This window comes from Falco cherrug, chromosome 2 (assembly GCF_023634085.1).
Source record: "Falco cherrug isolate bFalChe1 chromosome 2, bFalChe1.pri, whole genome shotgun sequence".
Lineage (NCBI taxonomy): Eukaryota > Metazoa > Chordata > Aves > Falconiformes > Falconidae > Falco > Falco cherrug.
The window spans coordinates 69,512,879-69,532,795 of record NC_073698.1 but is presented as its reverse complement, the minus strand read 5'-3'; the positions used below and the strand labels follow the sequence as shown (position 1 = coordinate 69,532,795).

Below are 19,917 nucleotides of genomic sequence, written 5' to 3'. Positions count from 1 at the left end.
TGCCCGTCTTTCAGCTGGCACCTCCAAGAAGAGTCTGGCTCCATCTTCTCTGTTAACTCCCCATTAGCTAGCGGAAGACAGGCTGAACAAGCCCTGATCCCTCAGCCTCTCCTCATAAAGCATGTGCTCCAGCCCCTGACCGTGTTGTAGCCCTCCACTAGACTGACTCCAATTTGTCTCTGCTTTTCTTGTGTGGTGAGGTGAAGTCAAACTGGACACAGTACTCCTGATCAGCCTCAGTAGTGCTGAATAAAAGGCAATAGTAACATCCCTTGACCTGCTGGTTACAGCCCTGCTAGTACAACCCCATATGCTGTGGGCCCTCTTCGTTATAAGAACACAATGCTGAAATATAAGCTCACTGTTGCCCACCATGACCCCCCTGCCTTCTCCATACGGTTGCTCTCCAGACATCCCCCAGTCCCTCCTGTGGCATGGGGTTACTCTGCCAGGCTTCGCATTTGCTTTTGTTGAACTTCACGAGGTCTCTATCAGCCCATTCCTCCAGATCGTTGAGGTCTCCATGAAGGACATTCCTGCCTTCCACCACATTCACTGCTCCCCCCGGTCCATTAGTCAGAACCACGCTGCAGGTGCACCTTATCCCATCAGGCAGGTCTTTAAAGAAGGCATCAGACAGCACTGGCCCAAGGTCAGCCTCCTGATGAAGGCATGACAATGGACCAATGGATAAACACACTGAATTCATAGTAAAAAAAAAAAAAACAAAACAAAAAAAAAAACAACAAAAAAACCCCACCAGAAGTTCAGTACCTGGTTCTTATTTTGCAAGTTTTTACAGTGCACTGGGTTGCTGGAGTTCACTTCTTTTAGCCTCTGGAGCAGGTTCTCCACCAAAGTATCCCGGTTCTTCAGCTCAATGAACTGAAAGGCCGTCTTGCTCCTTATGCTAACAATGATGGGATTAGGGAGAAGGCTTGTGTCCTCCATCTTCTCTATACTGATTACCTTTTCCAGAAACATTATAGAAAACACATTATGCACCACATCTAAAGAAACACCTTCAAATATTCTACATGTACCAAAATGTACAAACACAGCATTCATATACACATATGCTTTAAACACAGTTATTCATATTAGCTTTCCTTGATCAGACACATCCTACCACCTGAAGTTCATGCTCTCTTTACAAGCTCAAAGCAGGCACCAAAAAGTATCCAAGCTGCCTTTTGGTTTTTGTTGTTTTGTTTTTTTTTTTTTAAATGACTCTTTGGCCCACTTCTGGAGAGTGGACTGAAGGGAAAGATATGAAAGGGGAGTAACATTAAAACAAGACTTAGAAAGGGATCAACTTGATCAAACTCTGGGGGATGGAGGAAGAAATTTACTTTCACACTTTTGAAGGTAGGGGAAAACAGTTTTGTTGTTTCTGATTAAATATGAACCACTGTTCTCTTTTTGTTTTCTGCTTCTGTAACAGTGGAAGATAAGTTGCTACAGTTACAATATCATTTGGATGCTACTCTGTTATTAGTCAAGGATGAAAGGAAAGCTTTAATTAAGAGATCATAACAGCCTTGTATCCACAGCAGATCAGGCAGGTGTTTGCTGACAGCTTCCTTCTCCTACTCCCACCACCTTCCCATGCACTCTCCCTTCATTTAAATGTCTCTAATTTCATGTAAATTTGGCAGCTTGTCACTGCACCCAGAACATCCCCTTTATCTCTGCCCTACAGCTCTGCAAAGTATCCACAGGTTTGCTAGAGTCTGTCTATGGAGGGAGAGCTTCACCACTTCTAAGTGTTGATCCCAGGCAAGGACGCTTTTGTCTTGCTAGAATGGGTCCAAGTTGAAGCCTCCATCAACATCAAGCTGGACGTATGCATTTTGGAGCTGGGAGGGGAGCTCTGTCCAAGCCTTGGACTGAGCAGACCCTGCTTTTGCAGCACTCTGTCCTGCCGTATTATCTGTCCATACCTCACTTTGAGGACCATGTTGAATCACCTGTATTTTTAGGAACTCGAGCCCTAACGAGTCCTAGAACAAGCTTGACAACAATCCTGTAGGCACGATACACACAAGCATCCTACTTTTATTCATCAAATGATAGTCTGCAGACAAGTCAAGTGGCAGTGGATGCTTACAGCAGAAAAAGGCAGATAAAGACCCAAAAAGAAAGAAACAACTCTACCTCTCTAAGTGGGATGATAACATTGCAGCAGCCATTTTCTTTGCTGGCAAAACAGATATAACTGTCTGAAGTATACATCCTTCCCGCTGTGTGACAGCGACTAAATGGCGTCCAGAGAGAACAGTCTACAACTTCATGCAGCTTCTCCTTCCTGGGCAATCTGAAGAAGGCCCGAAAGAATTCATTCTGTGCTCTGGCTTCAAGATCCCTTAAGAGAAAGCAGGAAGAGCAAATCACCAGACCCCGAAAGCCAGGACATCCAGCGCAAGGTGTGCTTTTCTTGTTATTCTCACCAAGAGCAAGGGATACAGAAAAAAAACACCATGCACAGCAATCTCCACTGCCTATGTGGGCAAATCGATAAAAGACTGACTTCGAAATACAAAAAAAGAATCATTATCAATACCTGCTTGTATAACAGTAAGGTCAAAAGCAACTACTGTAGCGACTAGAAAAGGAAAGGGCACTAATTTAAAATCAGCTGGTTTGTTGTTTGGGGTTTTTTTAATCATTATTTAGCCATGCATTTTCTATGGCTGTTGTATGGACTATCCAGCCTCAAAGAGTGACAGATTTCAATGCCCAGGAGATAACTAAATCTTTCATCTAGCAAACATACATTGAGCAACAAAGATTAGCTTTGTGTTCCTTGTTTTCCTTCCCAGTAGCATTACCAACAACACCCCAGGGATTTGCACCTGTCCCCAAAAGTAATGCGTTTGCTGGAGGAGTACTTCCGAAGTGGTCAGTAATAGAAGAGTTAATGATGGTGACATTTACACCATCACATCCTTGGCTGCCAGAGGTATCAGCCCCTGACAGCCCTCAGAACAGTTGCAAAATGCAGCACAGTTTCAGGTCACTTACACACTCAGTTGGGAATAACAGCACTGGCTACATTCAGTTTGGACTTGGCTTCCTTCCAGTCACCCATCCACATTTATGTGCAGAGAAAAAGTTCAAATAAATGAAGCTTTCATTACTGAGCAATGGTTATACAGACTTGGCTTTGGATTTTTTTCCTTCTCCTTTTTTAATGAAGAAATCTGCAGGAATTTAGAGAGCTACGCAATTACATTATAAACAGGCCACGACCATTAGCTCACCAACAGCAGCTCCAGCAACATTAGGGCTTAAATTCTATTATTTTCTTTACTACAAGTAAATTTTTCCAAACATGATTCACCTTAGGAAAAAAAAAAAAAAAGGCAAAAAACCCGCTTGACTTTGTTCCATTGAAAGAATTTAAAGCGTGGGCTGAAGCATAACAGGGAGTGGTACCTCGGTGCTGTAAATCCCCTCTCTGCTCCTTCTTTCACCCTCCTCTTCTGCAGACACCTTCACCCTACCCCAGCCCTGCTGTTTAAAAATAAGTTGAGATAGATGAAGTCTCTGCTTCAGTAAATCAATTGTTAGAGGGTTTGTTCTTTATTTCAGGTTAATCCATGGAGGAAACTAGAGCCACGTGAAACCAGGAGGAAGACAATCCAGAACAAACGGAGACCTGAGAAGGGAGGAGCTGTATCTGCGACCAACAGAAAAGACAGAACGCGCTCAACCAGAGTTCGGCTGCTGCTTCCTCCTCAAGCATTATCTTCCTTAATAATATTATCCAAGGAAAACAGACAAATAGTCTCCTGTTTTTCACAAAGAACAAAGAGAAACCCTCTTTGTGAAGGAAGACAAAAAGGTTGCTCCCGAGTTAAAATTCCACAGTGAGAGCAACTCTGATAAGTGCCCGCAGCGATCTGCTATTGTGACAAAGCTGGATCAGGATATGCCTCCTAGTTAACTCACCACTAAAATATTTTCCATTTCTGCACAGCACAGATGAACACTGCTGATAGCATCTGCAGCCAGGACCGGGTAGAGCTGCGCTCTCCTGCTGTTGGGCTCAGAAGGTAAGACCCTCCCTGCATCTACTCGGTTGTGAGAATTTCTACACCTTTACATGAAAAGAGGCATTGTACGGAACAGTGGGATCTCTGCTGAGGCAGAGATTGTCTGTTATTTAAGAGCTGATGGTTTCTAGCATAAAAATCTGCAGTTTCTGAGTTTTCAGGATTTTGCTGCATGTCTTGTGGCTACAGGCTCCAGGTGCAAGCCTTTTCAGACAAGAAGCCACAGGTTTTTAAGCTGAAGAATGACATTTCCCACATCTGAAACTAATTAAATTTACTAAGCACTGCATTTAACCCCCTCATGCTGAACTGGAGGAAGGCTGCTAATCCCAGCATCCCTGGAACTGCCTGTCCCCCTGTGACTCATGGCACAGGGTTACGCAGGGCCACCGCAGCCACCAGAGACAAGTGCCAACACAGGGGCCAGCCTGCTGGTGGGAGGGATCCTGGAAAGAAAAATGGTAGCATGGGGATGAAATACTGTCAGCACCTACTGCTGTGGGCTCAAACAAGAGGTTTTATTAGAAAGTGGCACACCAAGAAAATATTTCCTGTCATGCAGGCAAATTCTAGAGCTTAAAGCAATTGCTTCCCTTCATAAATACAGCCAAACAAAATTAGAGCTGGTTAAAAAAATCCAAACCCTATCACTCAAAAAAGCTCAAACAATCCACAAACAAAATTAGCTCCTAAAACAAGGCAGGCAATTGTTTAAACATGATGGAGCAAAGATGCAGCAACTGGCCCACGCCACCAGGTCCCACAGCTTCCATTTTGAGTTTCACAATACCTCCAACACCGAACAGAAATGCAACCTTTCCACCTGTGGCCCACTCTGAAATTTTCTCCTCTAACTTAACACTTCCCTTGTTGGTTTGGTTTTAAGCAAATGCAGTGCACTGAGCTGTACCTAAGAAAAAAAAAAAAGGAATGGTATCGTTATGTAAAAATAATGTTTATCCAGTGTTTACACATGCATCAGAAGAATAAAAGGCAAGAAGATGCAATTGCCTTGTTCCCTACTTTTCAGAAAACTCAGCAATTCTTTCCAAGTGCAGTTCCCAACTTGCATGTTACGGGATCCTGGACTGCCTCCAACTCCAACACTTCAAAGTCAATGGCAAGTCTGAACTGTGGTAAGTCCCTGTGTGTGACCCCTATATTACCTTCCAAGAGTTTTAAATTAAAGGAAATAACACACAAGACTAACAAAATGCCTAAACGTATCAGGACACTTAAAATCATGTCCTTACTGTCAAACATTTTTCTCTGCTTTAAATCCAACAGAAGTCAACTTGGGAAGATTTTAGCTCTGCTGAGTCACTTGCTGCCTATCTAAAAATCTAAACACACCAGCAGACCTCTTGCTTTTAGAGACCTATTACTAGACTCTTCTTGCTATTCAGACTCCAGAAAGTTACAGATTTTTTAAATAACACATCCAATGATATACAGCTTGTTTATTGGAAGAACTGCTAAATTCACGTGGCAAGAAAGGCTTCTTGTAAGCAAGCCAGGAAAAGTTATCTGAGAAGAGCCAACACAGACTTGTCAGGACACATGTAAACTGAACATCATCCCCTTACATAGCAGGAATGCTGGACTTGTAGATGGAGGAGACGCAATGGATGTTTTAGCCAGAATTTATGAAAGTCCTGATATTTCCTCACATGGAACTAATAAAATGGGATCAAAGTGAAAAACTGTTGTACCAAGCCAGGTGTAAAAGAGTACCCCAAAAAGCAGCCCTCAAAAGCTCCCTGATACATTGGAAGGCTGTAGAAAGAGGACTTCCTTGGGGGTCTGTCCTGGAATAGCTTCTGTTCAATGTCTTTGTCAGCAATCTGCACAACAGATCAAGAGATTGTTATTAAACCTGCACACAACTTGAGGCTGGTAGAGGCTAATGAGCAGAAGAACAGGATCAGATTCAGATGGATACTCATAAATTTAAAGGATAGTGTGCAAAAAAAAGCATTACAAGTATTTTCAGCTGCACATCATAAGCTGCTCAAATGCAGCATGGAAGTCAACTCCCCTGGCAGCCATTCAGCAAAAGCAAAAGACCTTGGGGTTACAGGGGATCACCAGCTGAACATAAGCCAACAGCCTTGCGCTCACAGGAGGAAGAGGAGCACTCTGCTGGGCCGCAGAAGTGCACAGCCACCAAGATGCAGCACAGCAGTCCCCAAGTTGCCACAGAGACAGTCATGCTGCTCCCGCCTTGGTCACCACTGGCGAGACATCAGGGGCAATCCTGTATCCCACCGCTCCATGCCTGCAGCTGCATGGGATAAGTGACCAGAAGGGCTAAAATCAGGACTGATGAGAAAAACCTAGCTGAACCAGGGCAATGAAGTTTAAAGAAGAGAAAAGAGATGCATACCAGCCTCCAAATACATAAATGGTTGCTCTAAAGAAAGAGAAAACATCTGGTCTTGTCAATAGTACCAGGTAGGACAAGAAGTAACAGGCTCAAAAAGCAGCACGAAAGATTCAAATTAGACTTCAGATAGTCTTTTCAATGATAGGCCAGCAAAATACCGGTTTGGGTCCTGGTGTTTCCATTACTGGATATCCTTAAAAACAGGTTAGACAATCACCTGTCACGAGTGACACACAGAGATAATTCAAACCCTGCCTCTTGCTGGGCAGAGGCAATAAAAGGAGGTTCTTTATAGTCACATCCTCCTTGCTGCTCAAGGTTTACAGTGTTCTCCCATTCCCTCTCTGAAGGAATTAATGCAGACTGAAGTGACATTTACGGTTCAAGATACTTCAAACAGCTTCCATTCAGCTTAAATCAGTGTTAAAAACCTTCTTTGCCTTCATATGAGCAAAGCCACCCTCATTGGCAATTCACAGTTAGACGTGAAGAAAAGAAACTGAGGTGGTTAGAGCCTGGAGAAACATACCATATTTTTGATACCGACACTGGCACTAACGCTTTCAAATCGCAAGTTCTGCTCTGGCACATTTCCTTGCTACATTTGAGGAATGCATCCTGAAAGAGATGGAAATAAGAAGTACAAGAAACCTACACCAGAGATTTTCATGACCTTTCTATTAAAAAAGGAAAAATAGTTACCATATGTTCCAGTAAAATTGTATGGCACATAAATATATCTGCAAGAAATGGCAACTGTAGTTATCAAATACCTCAGCTTTACTTTACTTTTTATGGCAATTAATTGCCATTAATCCCTTTGTAATCCATTGTTTCAAGCCTTATCCACTCATTAAGCAGCACGAAAACCTGTGTATTAACTTGTTTGACTCTGGCCATGATGTACCTTGTGTCACAGACTGTGGGTCTAATCCCACAGCCTCTCTGAGTCCCATCCATCCACTGCTCAGCAGGATGACCCCAAGAGCCTCAGGAACAGCAGCAAAGGTTTCTGGTTTTCAGAATGTAGAGTATACAGACTGTGATGGCATTAAAAATGCATTTTTTTAAAAAGAAAGATATTGAAACAAGCCTTGCAAAAGAAAGCCTAATAAACAGAAGCAATCTACAGCAGCTCCATTAATTTGACACAGCTGGAATAGTTCTAATGATACGTGGATTACTGCCTTCATTTTGATAGACTACTATTTGCTTCCAAAACATGGACAAGAATTAATAAAGATAATCATTAGGAGGGGAAACATCAAGAGGAAAATGGTTGTTCTTGTAGTACTACAATGGCTTCAGGAAAAAAAGCAGCAACAAAAACTTCACACACCAAAAAAGTTCAACTCCCCCAAAAACGTGTTAGCATTAAAAACCAGTTTATCCACTATTCAAACTACAATCTAGCTTAATCATGTTACATCAAAGTGGTTGCTGAGTGTGACAAAGGGCACCAGAAGCAGCAACTTATCCAACCAATACCTAATTCATGCAGGGGAAATGGGATTTTGGCATCTTTCATGTCCCCATGTTTTCCTTTCTGCCATCTGAAGTTACAGCACATCAGCAGGTTAGAGAACATCTTGCCCAGGAACTCTCTAGTAAATACATTTTCACCCTTCCTTCTCCTCTGCCCCCCCCAAACTTTCCTTTTTTTTTTTTTTTAAGTTGGAAGGAAGGAGAGGGGAAAACCTGTTTGAATAAATGGGTGGGATGGTTTCTGTTGATTGTTTGCTAATAGCCATAGTACTTTTCAAAAATGCCACAACGTACTTACAGGTTGATTCCCTGAGAGCCTCCTTACTATAGCATATTACTAAGCTTATACTTTTCTTTGCAACTGTAATTTTAGTTTCTTTGTAGTTTTCCATTCAGTTAGTAGCCCTGATTCAAAGCCTATTTTGGAAAGTGACAATGATGAGTTAAAAATCAGTAGATGCTGAAAATATCTCACCCTAGTTTGTTGTTATGTCTCCTCTGGATTTACTTTCTTCTTGCTTTGTGCATTTAACTTTTCAGTCCAAAAGCGGGAGGAGGATGGAATGGTAAAGCATGGAAGGGGGCTTAGATACAACCTATTACTCACAACCATATCCTGCATTAGTTAAAGCATATACCCTACATTTCTTGGGCCAAAAGCCTGCAAGGTTAACAACAACCAGTTACACATACGTTGTAACAACAACGGCAGCTCTTGTGTTTAAAGGAACCGTGGCTATGGAAACAAAGCCTGCAAAGATGTGACTGCACAGAACTTTATCATCTCAAATTAATTCCTTGATGGCATCATGCATGAAATCCTGGTGTCAGTCATTTTCCTTATCGTGTGTACATAAGAAATTGCAGAGAAAGTGCATTTTATTGTTTTAAACTCCATTATGAAACTTCGCAGGCGTGCTGAACTGAGATGTGTACCCAACACCATTGCAAAAATAAATGCCCCTCAGAAACAATAAAATGGCTTCTAGACAGGTGTCTCTTTTTTGGGGAAACGATACCATGCATTCCTTATGTTTTAGACAGGAAGCAACACCTGGGTCGTTCCCTTCACACCTCTGGCAGAGGGAAAGGAGGGAAGAGCAGGAAAGGGTATGACTCAGGAAGGAGTAAGTGCTCCACTCACACCCCATTCACAAAAGTATTTTAAACCAGCACGGTAACCCTGACACCCCAGGCAAATTCCAGTTTGGGCTAGTCCATCCTGCCCACCTAAAATTCCTTTGGGCAGTTTCCCTTCCCCTTTCCTACAGCAGCAAATAAAAGACAGGGTTGTGTGTTGTGCTACCAGCAGGGAAACAGTTACCAGCCCTCCCCCTGGGAGCCCAATGCATTTCTGTAGTGGGAGAGGAATGCAGAGATGCATTTCGAGGATGCATGGGGTAAAGCTGACAACAGCATATTAATCTGTTGCAACTGCCTGTGGGTTTTTTAAGTCCTATAACTGCTTGCTAAGTCAGCTATGGCAATTGTGCTAGTGGGAAATTCCATGGTTCAGACAGGATCGAGAGCAGTAACTCTCCAGAACTGATGGTACTAGGAAAGCCTACGCATTGCCAAAATTACAAACAAAATAACGTTGCTCTTCAGGGGAGATGGAAAACATCCCTTGCTGCAATCTACCCTTCTACAGGGAGTGGTACTTTTAAAACAACAACAACAAAAAAACCCCCACAACAACCACCTGTGATGTTTAAGGGAAGAATATAAAATGGAAAAAGGTATCTTGCACACAGGTTAAAATGAACCTACTGGGTACACCCTAATACGTTATAAAAATCTCTTTTGTGCCCAATCAAGTAAACCTTTGAAGTCTTACCCAGCTAACACAGCAAATCACGAAGCCCACCATCGAACCTCTGCTCATACAACAATTTAACTTTTTACCTCTTGGTAATCTGAGTAGGATCCTGTAGGCCTGGATCCAGTTCAAAGATCTCATTATCCAGTAGCCTTCGGAGTGTCACATCTGCTAGTTGCTCCATGATCCCAAAAGCCTCGGCAATATTGAGGAATGTGGAGAAGTCACGCTCTTTATTTGGAGTGGTGACGCGGACTGTGTCGGTCATGAAGACATTGGAGGTTCTCTCCAGCTTCTGGACCTCAACCCAAGGAATGACAAGTTTCACTGCCACCAGAGAAAAAAGCAAAAGTGGGTTGGAAACTCTGCTTACATTTTTCAGACTTGGGAAATAAGCTAATTCAGAATGAAATGCAAACAACCGAAGAGGAGAGAGACCCGTTTTTACAGACAAAGACCAAGCAGAAGCTGAAATGCCTGTTATTACTCTACATTCATTTTCCCCCACTCCAAAAGACTGTCTTTATCAGAATCTTTCCCTCAAAATTTTACCTGTTTTCATAAGAAGTGCTAGACTGGGGAGTTCTGCCTTTGCAGCCCACCTGCCATGCGCTGTGTTCCTAACTCCTTTCCAAGTCATTTCTGCATCCTACTTTGTTACTACCCAAAGACACAGTTTATTTCAAGAGTACGAAGATGTTAGGGAAAGGCTTTGTAATCTCCCAGAAATAAAACTGTAGGCAGGTGGAAAACCATGCACAGTACTTTTTTTTTAAAAAAAAAGCTAACTCCCCTACAAAAGGATGCTTCTGCACACAGGCTTTTTTTCTAAAATTCATTATTGCTATAAACAGGGCGTTCAAAAAAAAAAAAAAAAGCTGCCTAGGCATTAGGATTTTTCCCATTTTGGTTATTTTTTACTGAAAAGCTGCACAGGCAAATCTTGCCCTAAACATTAACTGTAGTCAGATGTGTTTATAGAAAAGAAAAAGTATAGGACACTGCTCCCTAGAATTAAACACTGCTGAATCACGTAAATACAAATAGCAAACAGAATCAGCCTATTTTTGATAACCACTGAAGGATGCTACTTGCCCCTCTCATACAAATCTCTGGGTAGAAATTAGGCTGGAAAGGACTTCAAAACGGATTAAATTTCTTCTTAACAGCTGTTTGAAGCTTCCCAGGATTCTCTGTGCCAGTGACATCAAGACTACAGCCCCTAACATCCCTAGCTGGTCTCCTGATGCCAATAAAGCAATAAAAAGGCAATAATAACAAACATTGTCGTATATATGACACTTCTCCATGATCATTAATTACCCAAGGAGCTACCCTCCGCAAGTTTTCTGTACTACACGAACCACAGCTATCAAGATTATTTGCAGATTACATTTTTTTCTTACTTCAATAAAGCACAGCTGTGTCAACACACACAAACTGTTGCGAATGGTCATAAAATCATCTGTACGGGCACAGCCAAGGGAAGAAAGATTAAATAGCACTGTAGCAATAGCACTATTGTTCACGCAGGTCAGAATCACATGGGCTCTACAGCGTTGGTTACAGTAACAGCACAGCCAACTGTAAGGGGCCCAAACTACTGATGAAAGGCACAAAGTCTTCAAAGTTTTAGAAAAACACAAGTTTAATTAAAAAATGTGAAGAAACCTTGGCACGCCCTTTCAAGAAATCAGATGTTCTATGCCTCTGAAATACTGCAAATACTTCAAGGCTTAGATAAAAGGGGACTTGTCCTGGAAAAAGTGTTCCATGGAGTTTACGCTCGCATAAGCTGTAAGTTAATTTTATGAGGAGCTGAAAACAGGTTCCAATATTGCATTCCAGGTCATTTCAACATAAAATAAAACAAGGAGAAGGGGGCAGACTTGCTAGAAACTGAGGACTTAACGCTTTGCCTACAAAGAGATTTCAGTCTGCAGTTTGGGGGGATTTTTATAGAGTTGAAACATATTTAAGAAATATTTTTATTGCAACACATATATTGTTTTTTTTCCCCTGCGCTGTATTGCAGAATGAAATAAATGTGACTCCTTAGCAATATTTTCAAGACCAGATTTAACCAGACTTTATTTGTGATGGCTACCTGAAAAAAAGACAATGAATCACTTCTTCTACATATAATCACCATCAGTTTCTCAAACAGTAACAACCAGAACTATAGTAAATCTGGATTATTCAATGTAATACTAGTATTCCATAAATGTGACAAAATACAAGCTCTGAAACAGAAGCAATCTGCTTTATCAGAATTGAGGATGTGGGAAGCATTTCAACATACAATTCTTCCCACTAAGCTAGGGAAGTTTGTTTAACCAAAAGGAAATTCAGGTTTTTATTTCACATTTCCATGCAAATGCATGGGAACACAAAGGCCATGACTGCAACAGTGAATGAACAGTGCATTTTACATGGTCAAAATAAAAAGCTGCAAACATGTAGTTGTTTGTGGGGGTTTTGTATTTTCATAATGAATTATTATTAAGAGAGGTGAGAAGTGATTTCTTCTTTAATAATACAGCATGATGTTGTACTCCCGGTATCATTTAACGATCTGTGGTATTGCATAAACAAGATTTTTGGAACAATATAAAGGGTTTTTCTCTTTCCCTCCTCCTTCCCCCATTATCTATCATTAATAAGTATCATTTTTGCTTTGTGTGCTTTGGCAGACCAGATAACTCAGATTTAATGAGAGAAAGCCTGCAATGATAGCCAGAAGAAATGACTTACAAAGGGTATTTTTTAATACTAACCAGAAAACAAGGAAATGAAAGAACAACTTGGGTATCTAATATATATCAAGTGACTCCATTCTAGTCTTCCCAGCAAACTCAACTTTTGTTTTTATAACAACTAAGAAACTTAGCAGCATTTTAAATCTAACTCTGCCACCTTTTGCAGATACGACAAAATAACTGGCCTGAAATAATACAAGGCAAAAAAAGGATCTCTAACTCTAGTCTTTGTATGTTTGAAGTCTTAGAAATTACCAATTGCTATCTATTTGTATATTCATGTACTTCATTTTTAAATCTATGGTTTTATTTGACTAGCCATCCCAATATTAGATCCAGACAGTAAATGATAAAGTTTTCCTAACTGTTGTAACTGACAATTCTTGCTGTATTTATAGCAGTACAGGTTTATATTACTGTCCTTGCTGAAGTTCCAGCAGGATAAACAGGACTTAAAACGTTACCAGTTCATGCACAGTCTTACTAAACAGAGAAATGCTACAGAATTTAAATAGCTATAAATTTTACTATGTAATGTCTATTCTAATATCTATTCTGACAGGCTTTTCCTAATCAACACGACCTTTCCTCTGTAGAGAAACACCATGACCAAAGTCTTACAGCTTGCCCAAACCATCTGAATGTCCAAAAAGTCCTCCTTGTAACCTTCCTGCACTGCTATTCACAAACACAAAGAGCTCCCCAAATTGCTGTTTTTCTCCCTTAAAACCTCTGAATTTTCACCCAGTTCTCCAGGGCACATCCCTGTTATGTTTCCTGGGCTATTTTTGGGCAGGCAGCTGGACTGTGGCACCCCTGGCCCCACCAGCCCTTCCCCAGCCAGTGGGAGGGACCCATCCTTACCATTTTCGGCACTAAAAGTCTCTATTTCAGAATCCGTAGGAGGTCTGTTACATTTTAAGGCTGCTTCACCATGTCAAGAAAAAGAACCAGATAGCAGCTGTGTCTGCATGCTCTTATAGTCTCATTTTTATTACTGGATTCGTACTAAGGCATAAACATCAAGTCTGAAGTGAAAACTAAATTAAACAGGATCTTTCAGCTCAACAGAAAACCCCAGAAACTAAATTGCAGAGGCAAACTAGGCTATTCATAAAAATTCTAGCTGTTCTTGCTTTTAAATATAGTTGTATTTCTATCTCTCCCCAGCATTAGCTTTCCTAAGCATTTACACTTACATTCTTTGCCCAGGAAGAAGGAATAAAAACAGAGATGATTGATGCTCAAATAAAGCCAGCCTTGCCGAGGAACTTTTCCTTTCCAACAGCAACAGGAATAATAGGTGATCAACTTCTCTGCTTCAGGAAAATTAAATCTGGATTCAAATTTCACCAGGGCTTCTCGGAACTTCTCAGGGTCTTCCTCCTGCTCAGCAAGCTTGCTGCTCGTTTCCTCCGCAATCAGTGCCTGAGTCCATAATGAGATAATGTATCAGGATAAAGCTAGGGCATCCATACTCAAGCAAGTTGCTACAAGCTACCCATTTATATTTTAAAAATGCAGCCCTTTCTTACAAAGAAATTCAAGCTGACGTGCAATTTCCACAAAAGGAGAAATTTCTGTAGTGTTTGCATCTCTCGTACATACTGCATGCTTCCAAACCATTTTTTTTCAAATTTCCAACCAAAAAGACACTTGAGGCTTTTTTTTCCTTAATTATAATTTTTTCAGTGAGTCTGGCAGAACCCTAGTTTCACTACAGCTCATGATTACTGTTATTTGGTGTATACAGAGCAAAGGTAGAGTTAACAATTGTGTACACTAACAGTACTGTTTCCCTACAAAGAGGCAACGCGGTGAGACGTGTCAGTAACTTGTAACACGCTTGGAACCACTAAAAACATGGTTTCAAGAACATCTACATAAATACAATTAAGTGTCCAGAATTTTAATAGCAGTATTACAACAAAGGAGTTAAGTATGTACTGCACTATTCAGACAAAAAATCTGTATGTTACAGCACCTGGTATCATTTGGAATTGCCAAGCAGTCCTAACATGCCAAAAGCCTACAGCAGAGGTGAGGGTCCAAAACCCAGACTTAGCATGAACTAATGAAACCTGAAGAATTTTAAATATGTGCTGTGCTAGGTAACCAGCTGCCACAGCATTATCAAGACAGATTAGTTGTATTAGACAAAAAACTTTTTTTTTTTTTAAGAAAGGATAAAACCTAAGATTTGCACGGTGATGTTTTGCCTCTCTGTCCCCTTCTTCCCCAACTTCACAGCCCCCTCAGATCACAGCAGCAGGGCTGAAATTCACCAAAAACATTATGTTCCTACAGATTTTCCAGACCAAAAAAGAGGGTATGGGGTGAAGAGCACCTCACTAGAACTCTTAAGCAAATGAAAGCTTGCAGCAGGACCTGAGGTACAGCAGTCATCAGCAGACCCATGCCCCCACCAGCCATCACCGAGCTCCTCTCAAGAGTGTGTATTTTACTAGAAGCAGAGCTCAGGACACCAGGCTTTCTAAGTTCTACCATATGTGCCATCATTATTTTAAATCTGGTCTTCAGTCACCAAATTCCTTTAATTTTAAAATTCTTTAGCCTTCCAAAAGGATGCTCATTTCTGCAACCCTGTGGCCAGTCAACACCTTCACTGCAGCCCAGCCATGACTCCCACATCCTACAAAGCCACCGGCAGTCTCCGTGCCAGATCCTTATGATGCAGGTGCCATTGCACAAGGGCCTTGTCCCCTGTCCTTGTGCTGCAGGGACTGCGTTGTCAGCTGCAGTCATACTGCTGCCAGCAGATCCGGGCACCGTGGCTACCCACCTGCTGACACCTCTGAGCCCCACCAGGAGGGACAGCAGTACCGAACTGATGGGGTAAAGCTAGGAAAAACACAGGAGATAGGAGGAGATACACAGTAAGGAGGAAAAGCTGAGATATAGTAAGGGAAGGTATTTAACAAAGTTTTCAAGAGGTGGAAAGCAGATGCTGAAGAAAGCTCAGCTGCACATCACAGGTAAGAGAACAGTGAAGCTGGGAAAGGACAGGTCAGATAAAGATTAAATTAGATACTTTGGTTTCAAGATGTCTCCAAGGGAATGTGAGTAAAGGCACGCAGATGCTGGCCACATCAGGTGCAAGTGCCACACAGAAAAACAATAAACAATGTTTAGATGGACAAAACCAAATATGAATGATGACAACAACTTCACGACATTATTTCTAATAAACCACACGTAATCAGGCAGGAAAGGGTGAAAGTAAGACAGTTTCCTTACCTTCACTTTCCCTTTCACAAAACTAACAATATCTTCTTTATTGTCAAACACAGACAAAGTATGGAGCAAGTTTTGCTCCAGCCATTCCCAGTGCTGGTTTATCTCCTCTGCAGTGGCACCTAGAAAAGCAAAAAGCAGTGTATTGAAACTCATCCTACAAAATAAAATTGAAAGGAAGAAAAAAAAACCCTAAAACACACTATTTCATAAATTTATTATGAGAAACTGCACTTTCAACCTCAAAATTCTTGGTAGCACACAGGTCAAAAAGGTCTCGCCCATAGCAGTATAGTTAAAGAAAAACAAAAACCTCATTGTTTTAGAGAATTAGTTTTAGTGCTTTTAGTTTTATCTTCTCAAACACTCTCAGCCAGCAAATGCTGCATTAAAAGTCAAAGCAGAAAGAACAAGCAGAACAGAAAGTCACCCTCAGCTGCTAGACTGTGGCTTATTTTGACATGACGACCCTTAAGCAGCCACTGGAAACCTTTAATTTACATCCTGTTCCCAGAAGTCCCTGATCTTCCTTTCTCCCTCCCTCCGTACGCACATCCCACATGCACACCCTCTGAGAGGAACACACATGGTCACAGTCTGCATCCTATTTGAAAAGCTCTCTATAATAATTAAAGTACCTAAAAATAAAAGTTTGGTTCAGCAACACCTAAAAGGTCTACAAGAACATTTCTGCAGTTTAGGGAAGAAATACAGTGAACAACAAATCTTTGACAAAGACAGATTTTCAAATCTTTAAGGCTTCCCTCTCTAAGGACTTACTTGATGGTTTCGCTGTTGTTGTTTTAAATGTAACTGCAGAAATAATATTTCAGTTACCACCTATTTGTTTTGGTTCTTTCTGCCTGAGACTGAACTGTCACTGCAAGACACAATGGCAGAGAAGTCAGAGCAAGATGGGCAACACACAGGGCAATCAGGTAAAAACCTGGCCCCTCCAGGTCTTACTGGTCAGTGATTAAATATTATCAGTAAAAAAGTAAAGGCACCAAAAGTTGCTTTTCCTAATGCCTTGCTGGTGGAAGAAAGAAGTAGTTCAATGTACGAGACATACAAATCACAGACGAATATAATAATAAAATTAATCTAAAATAGAAGACCCATTATCTCAAGATTTAATTTGTGTGTCCATTAGAGAGGCATCATGTTGCCTCAAAACAAAAAAATGATAAATTTAGCTAAGGATTTTCCACTTTCCTCTGCTCCGTTTTCCATGCAGAATGCCAACTGGCAGGGAAACTTTCCAAGCTTTAACTTCCTTGACAGGAAGGTCTTGTGATGGAACTTCATAAATATCATTAATCAAGGTTAAATAAAAAAAAAATAAAAATCACAAAAGAAGAGGCACTTAAATGCCTTTTAGGTAAAGAAACCAAGTTGTATCATTGGTTAAGAAGGTTTTTTTTTATTTTTATTTTTATTTTATTTTTTATTTTAATTAAGAGATACAGTCACTTTATACTGAATGGCTGCACAAAGCAAATACTGAGTTGAAGTTTTATTTCTGAGTAACCTAGAAGATACCAACCATATGGGAGAGCTGGTGGGCTGCCTCTTGTGAAATAAGCTATGAGCAAGATGCCTTTCACAGCAGCATCCACACTGCTCAGCCTGCTCTGAGCCTGGGCTTTAGCAGTGGCTGTCTCCCATGGGGGATACTGAAACTTTTCCTGATGCCTTTAGGTATCTTTAGGGATTCTGCTCAAATACTTAAAGATCTCTTTGTCCCTTTCATTTGGTCAGCCCAAGACCGCAGCTCTTCGGGTCCCATCTTTATTTCTAATTTCCATTTCATGGCTTAAAGTTGTCCTGTGATTTGCACAAAGCATTACCAATCTCTTCCTTATTCCTCGTCCTGTGCCGATGCTCTGCACCACATTTTATTCTGCTTTTTACCCACCTTCTTCGTGTGCCTGTGCCAAATGTATATTTAGTCTCACTACAGCGTCACTCCTCATAATCTCTTCTTTAAACCCACTTCTCACCAATCCCTTTGTGCTCCCTTTCCCAAAAGCTACTTCTCTTGACTGGGACTAGTTTCTGTTTTGCCTACAAGCCTTCTGAAAGGAAAAATCATAAGTGGCTCTACACTGGGGCTGAGGTCAGCCTTTTTTTCTCCCCTGCACTGGTACAACATGATTAACCATCTGGATTAAAACACCTCTGCCAGAACAGCCGTGCTGGGCAGGGATCAGACTTCCTAGCAGCCCTCAGAGATTTGCAGAAGTCTCCAACACAGATCTGACCTTTATGCATATATTCCCATTTAAGCCTTACAGCTCCTGGAACAGAGGACTGCCAACATACAATTAAAAAATGTCATTTTAATTAGCTGCCTAATGACATGATGGCTACCCCTAATGAAGTTACACCAGGAGATGGGAAGGAACTTCTGCAGCTGCTCCTTGTCCTTGCTATACAGCAGAAACCTTAATTTGACTCACCGCTCCTTCCAAATCCTGTAACAAAACGCTTAACGTCATGTTTGAGTGAAGCACCTCGCTCAGACAGGGCAGAGCTGGGCAAACAGCGACAGCCGCTTCTGCTCAGGGAAAGTCCTCCCGCTTTCTAAGAAAAGAGCTGGGTGATGCTGTTCCTCCGATTCCTACTGCCAGCGCCAGCTCTCCCCTGGACACTCACGTCAGGGTTTCACAGCAGTGATATTATTCAGAAACAACTTCTGCTACCATGGTTCTTCATTCCTGTGCAGCTCTGGCAACTGCCTATGTCCTACCCACGCAGCATGCAAAACAGAGCCCTCTGCTTTCTGCTGTTACTATAAATCTCATTTTCTCAGGGTTGAGCATCCATTCAGAAGAGCCAAACAGAATTTTAGAAAACATCAATCAACTAAGTTTATCTCAGCAAAATCCTTAACCATTCCAACCAGGCATGGTTTTTATTTATAGTTTCGCCAATACGAAAAAAAAAAACCCACTGTGGGCAGTAAGAGTGTGGACAGGGCAAGGATCAGCCCCAGAAAGGAGTATTACATATATTCAAATGATCAAGAAGCCCATGACAGCAACACTGAGCTTACTTTTCCAGTGAAAGCTACCTGGCTTCATCAAAGGACTGTAATAGCATGAAGCTTTTAAATTTCTCCATAAGATGGCATTATTTAAATATAAAAAGGAGGGGGTCGGGATATAAAGCATAAAGCAATTGCAAAATGAAGAAAACCGAGCTACAACAAAACCAGCACACACTTCACGCAAGCTTCTTCACACGCATCTGGCGCAGGGGAAAATTCCCAGTGTTAATGGAGAACATGCAGAGGGTTCTCTGCTGAACCAAGGAAGAAATGCTGAATGAGCTTGTACAGAGGAAGGGGGGCAAACATATAGATCGCCCCTTTTTATTTAAGGGACTATTACATCAAACACCATTAACAACATGTCAACACTTACATTAACTAACTATTTAATGGGTTGATCCCTAAAAGAAAGGAACAGAACAGAATTATAACAGAATATTTTCAGTTGGAAGGGACCTACAACTATCACCTAGTCCAACTGCCTGACCAATTCAGGGCTGACCAAAAGTTAAAGCACGTTATTAAGGACACTGTCCAAAATGCCTCTTAACACTGACAGACTTGGGGCATCAACTACCTCTCCAGGAAGCCCGTTCCAGTGTTGGACCACCCTCTCAGTAAAGAAATGCCTCCTCATGTCCAGTCTAAACCTCCGCTGGAGCAGCTTCAAAGCATTCCCAAAGGAAAACCTGCCGTAAGTTGCAATGCTAGGATTTTACAGACTGGAGCAGAAGGGATGAGAACAGCCGGGCACACTGGCCAAGCAAGAACAGGGTGAATGGAACAAGCACATTCAGATGGCCTTTACTGTGCCCCAGCAAGGCTGCTGCAATTCACATCGTTATCACTTTCCTGAAGATGAGCTCGACCTTCAGAGGTTGCAGAAACACTGCAAAAGGGATTAGTGCACAACAGACCAGGCACTTAGACATTCCCCCCTGACAACTTTACTTCCTAAATCATATAGCACCTTCCAAATGTTCCAGTTATATTTCATTATAACCAAGAGTCATAAGACATTTCACGGTAAGAAAGTGGAAGACTAGACTAGCGAAAGGCTAGACTAAGGAGCTTCTTGCTGTAAGGAACTATTACTACTG

At 41.5% G+C, this 19,917-nt stretch overlaps 1 protein-coding gene across 2 annotated transcripts in view; it reads right to left on the bottom strand.

Moving 5' to 3' along the window:
* Positions 1-19,917, bottom strand: part of TBC1D8 (TBC1 domain family member 8) — a 48,002-nt gene that overhangs the window by 13,606 nt on the left and 14,479 nt on the right. For both annotated transcript variants that reach the window (XM_055701696.1, XM_055701698.1), the window contains exons 3-7: positions 15,766-15,884; positions 13,707-13,935; positions 9,835-10,075; positions 2,158-2,365; positions 775-969 (exon numbers count right to left, since the gene is read on the bottom strand). In XM_055701696.1, coding sequence (XP_055557671.1) covers positions 775-969; positions 2,158-2,365; positions 9,835-10,075; positions 13,707-13,935; positions 15,766-15,884 — 992 coding nt within the window. The remainder of the gene's footprint in view (positions 1-774; positions 970-2,157; positions 2,366-9,834; positions 10,076-13,706; positions 13,936-15,765; positions 15,885-19,917) is intronic.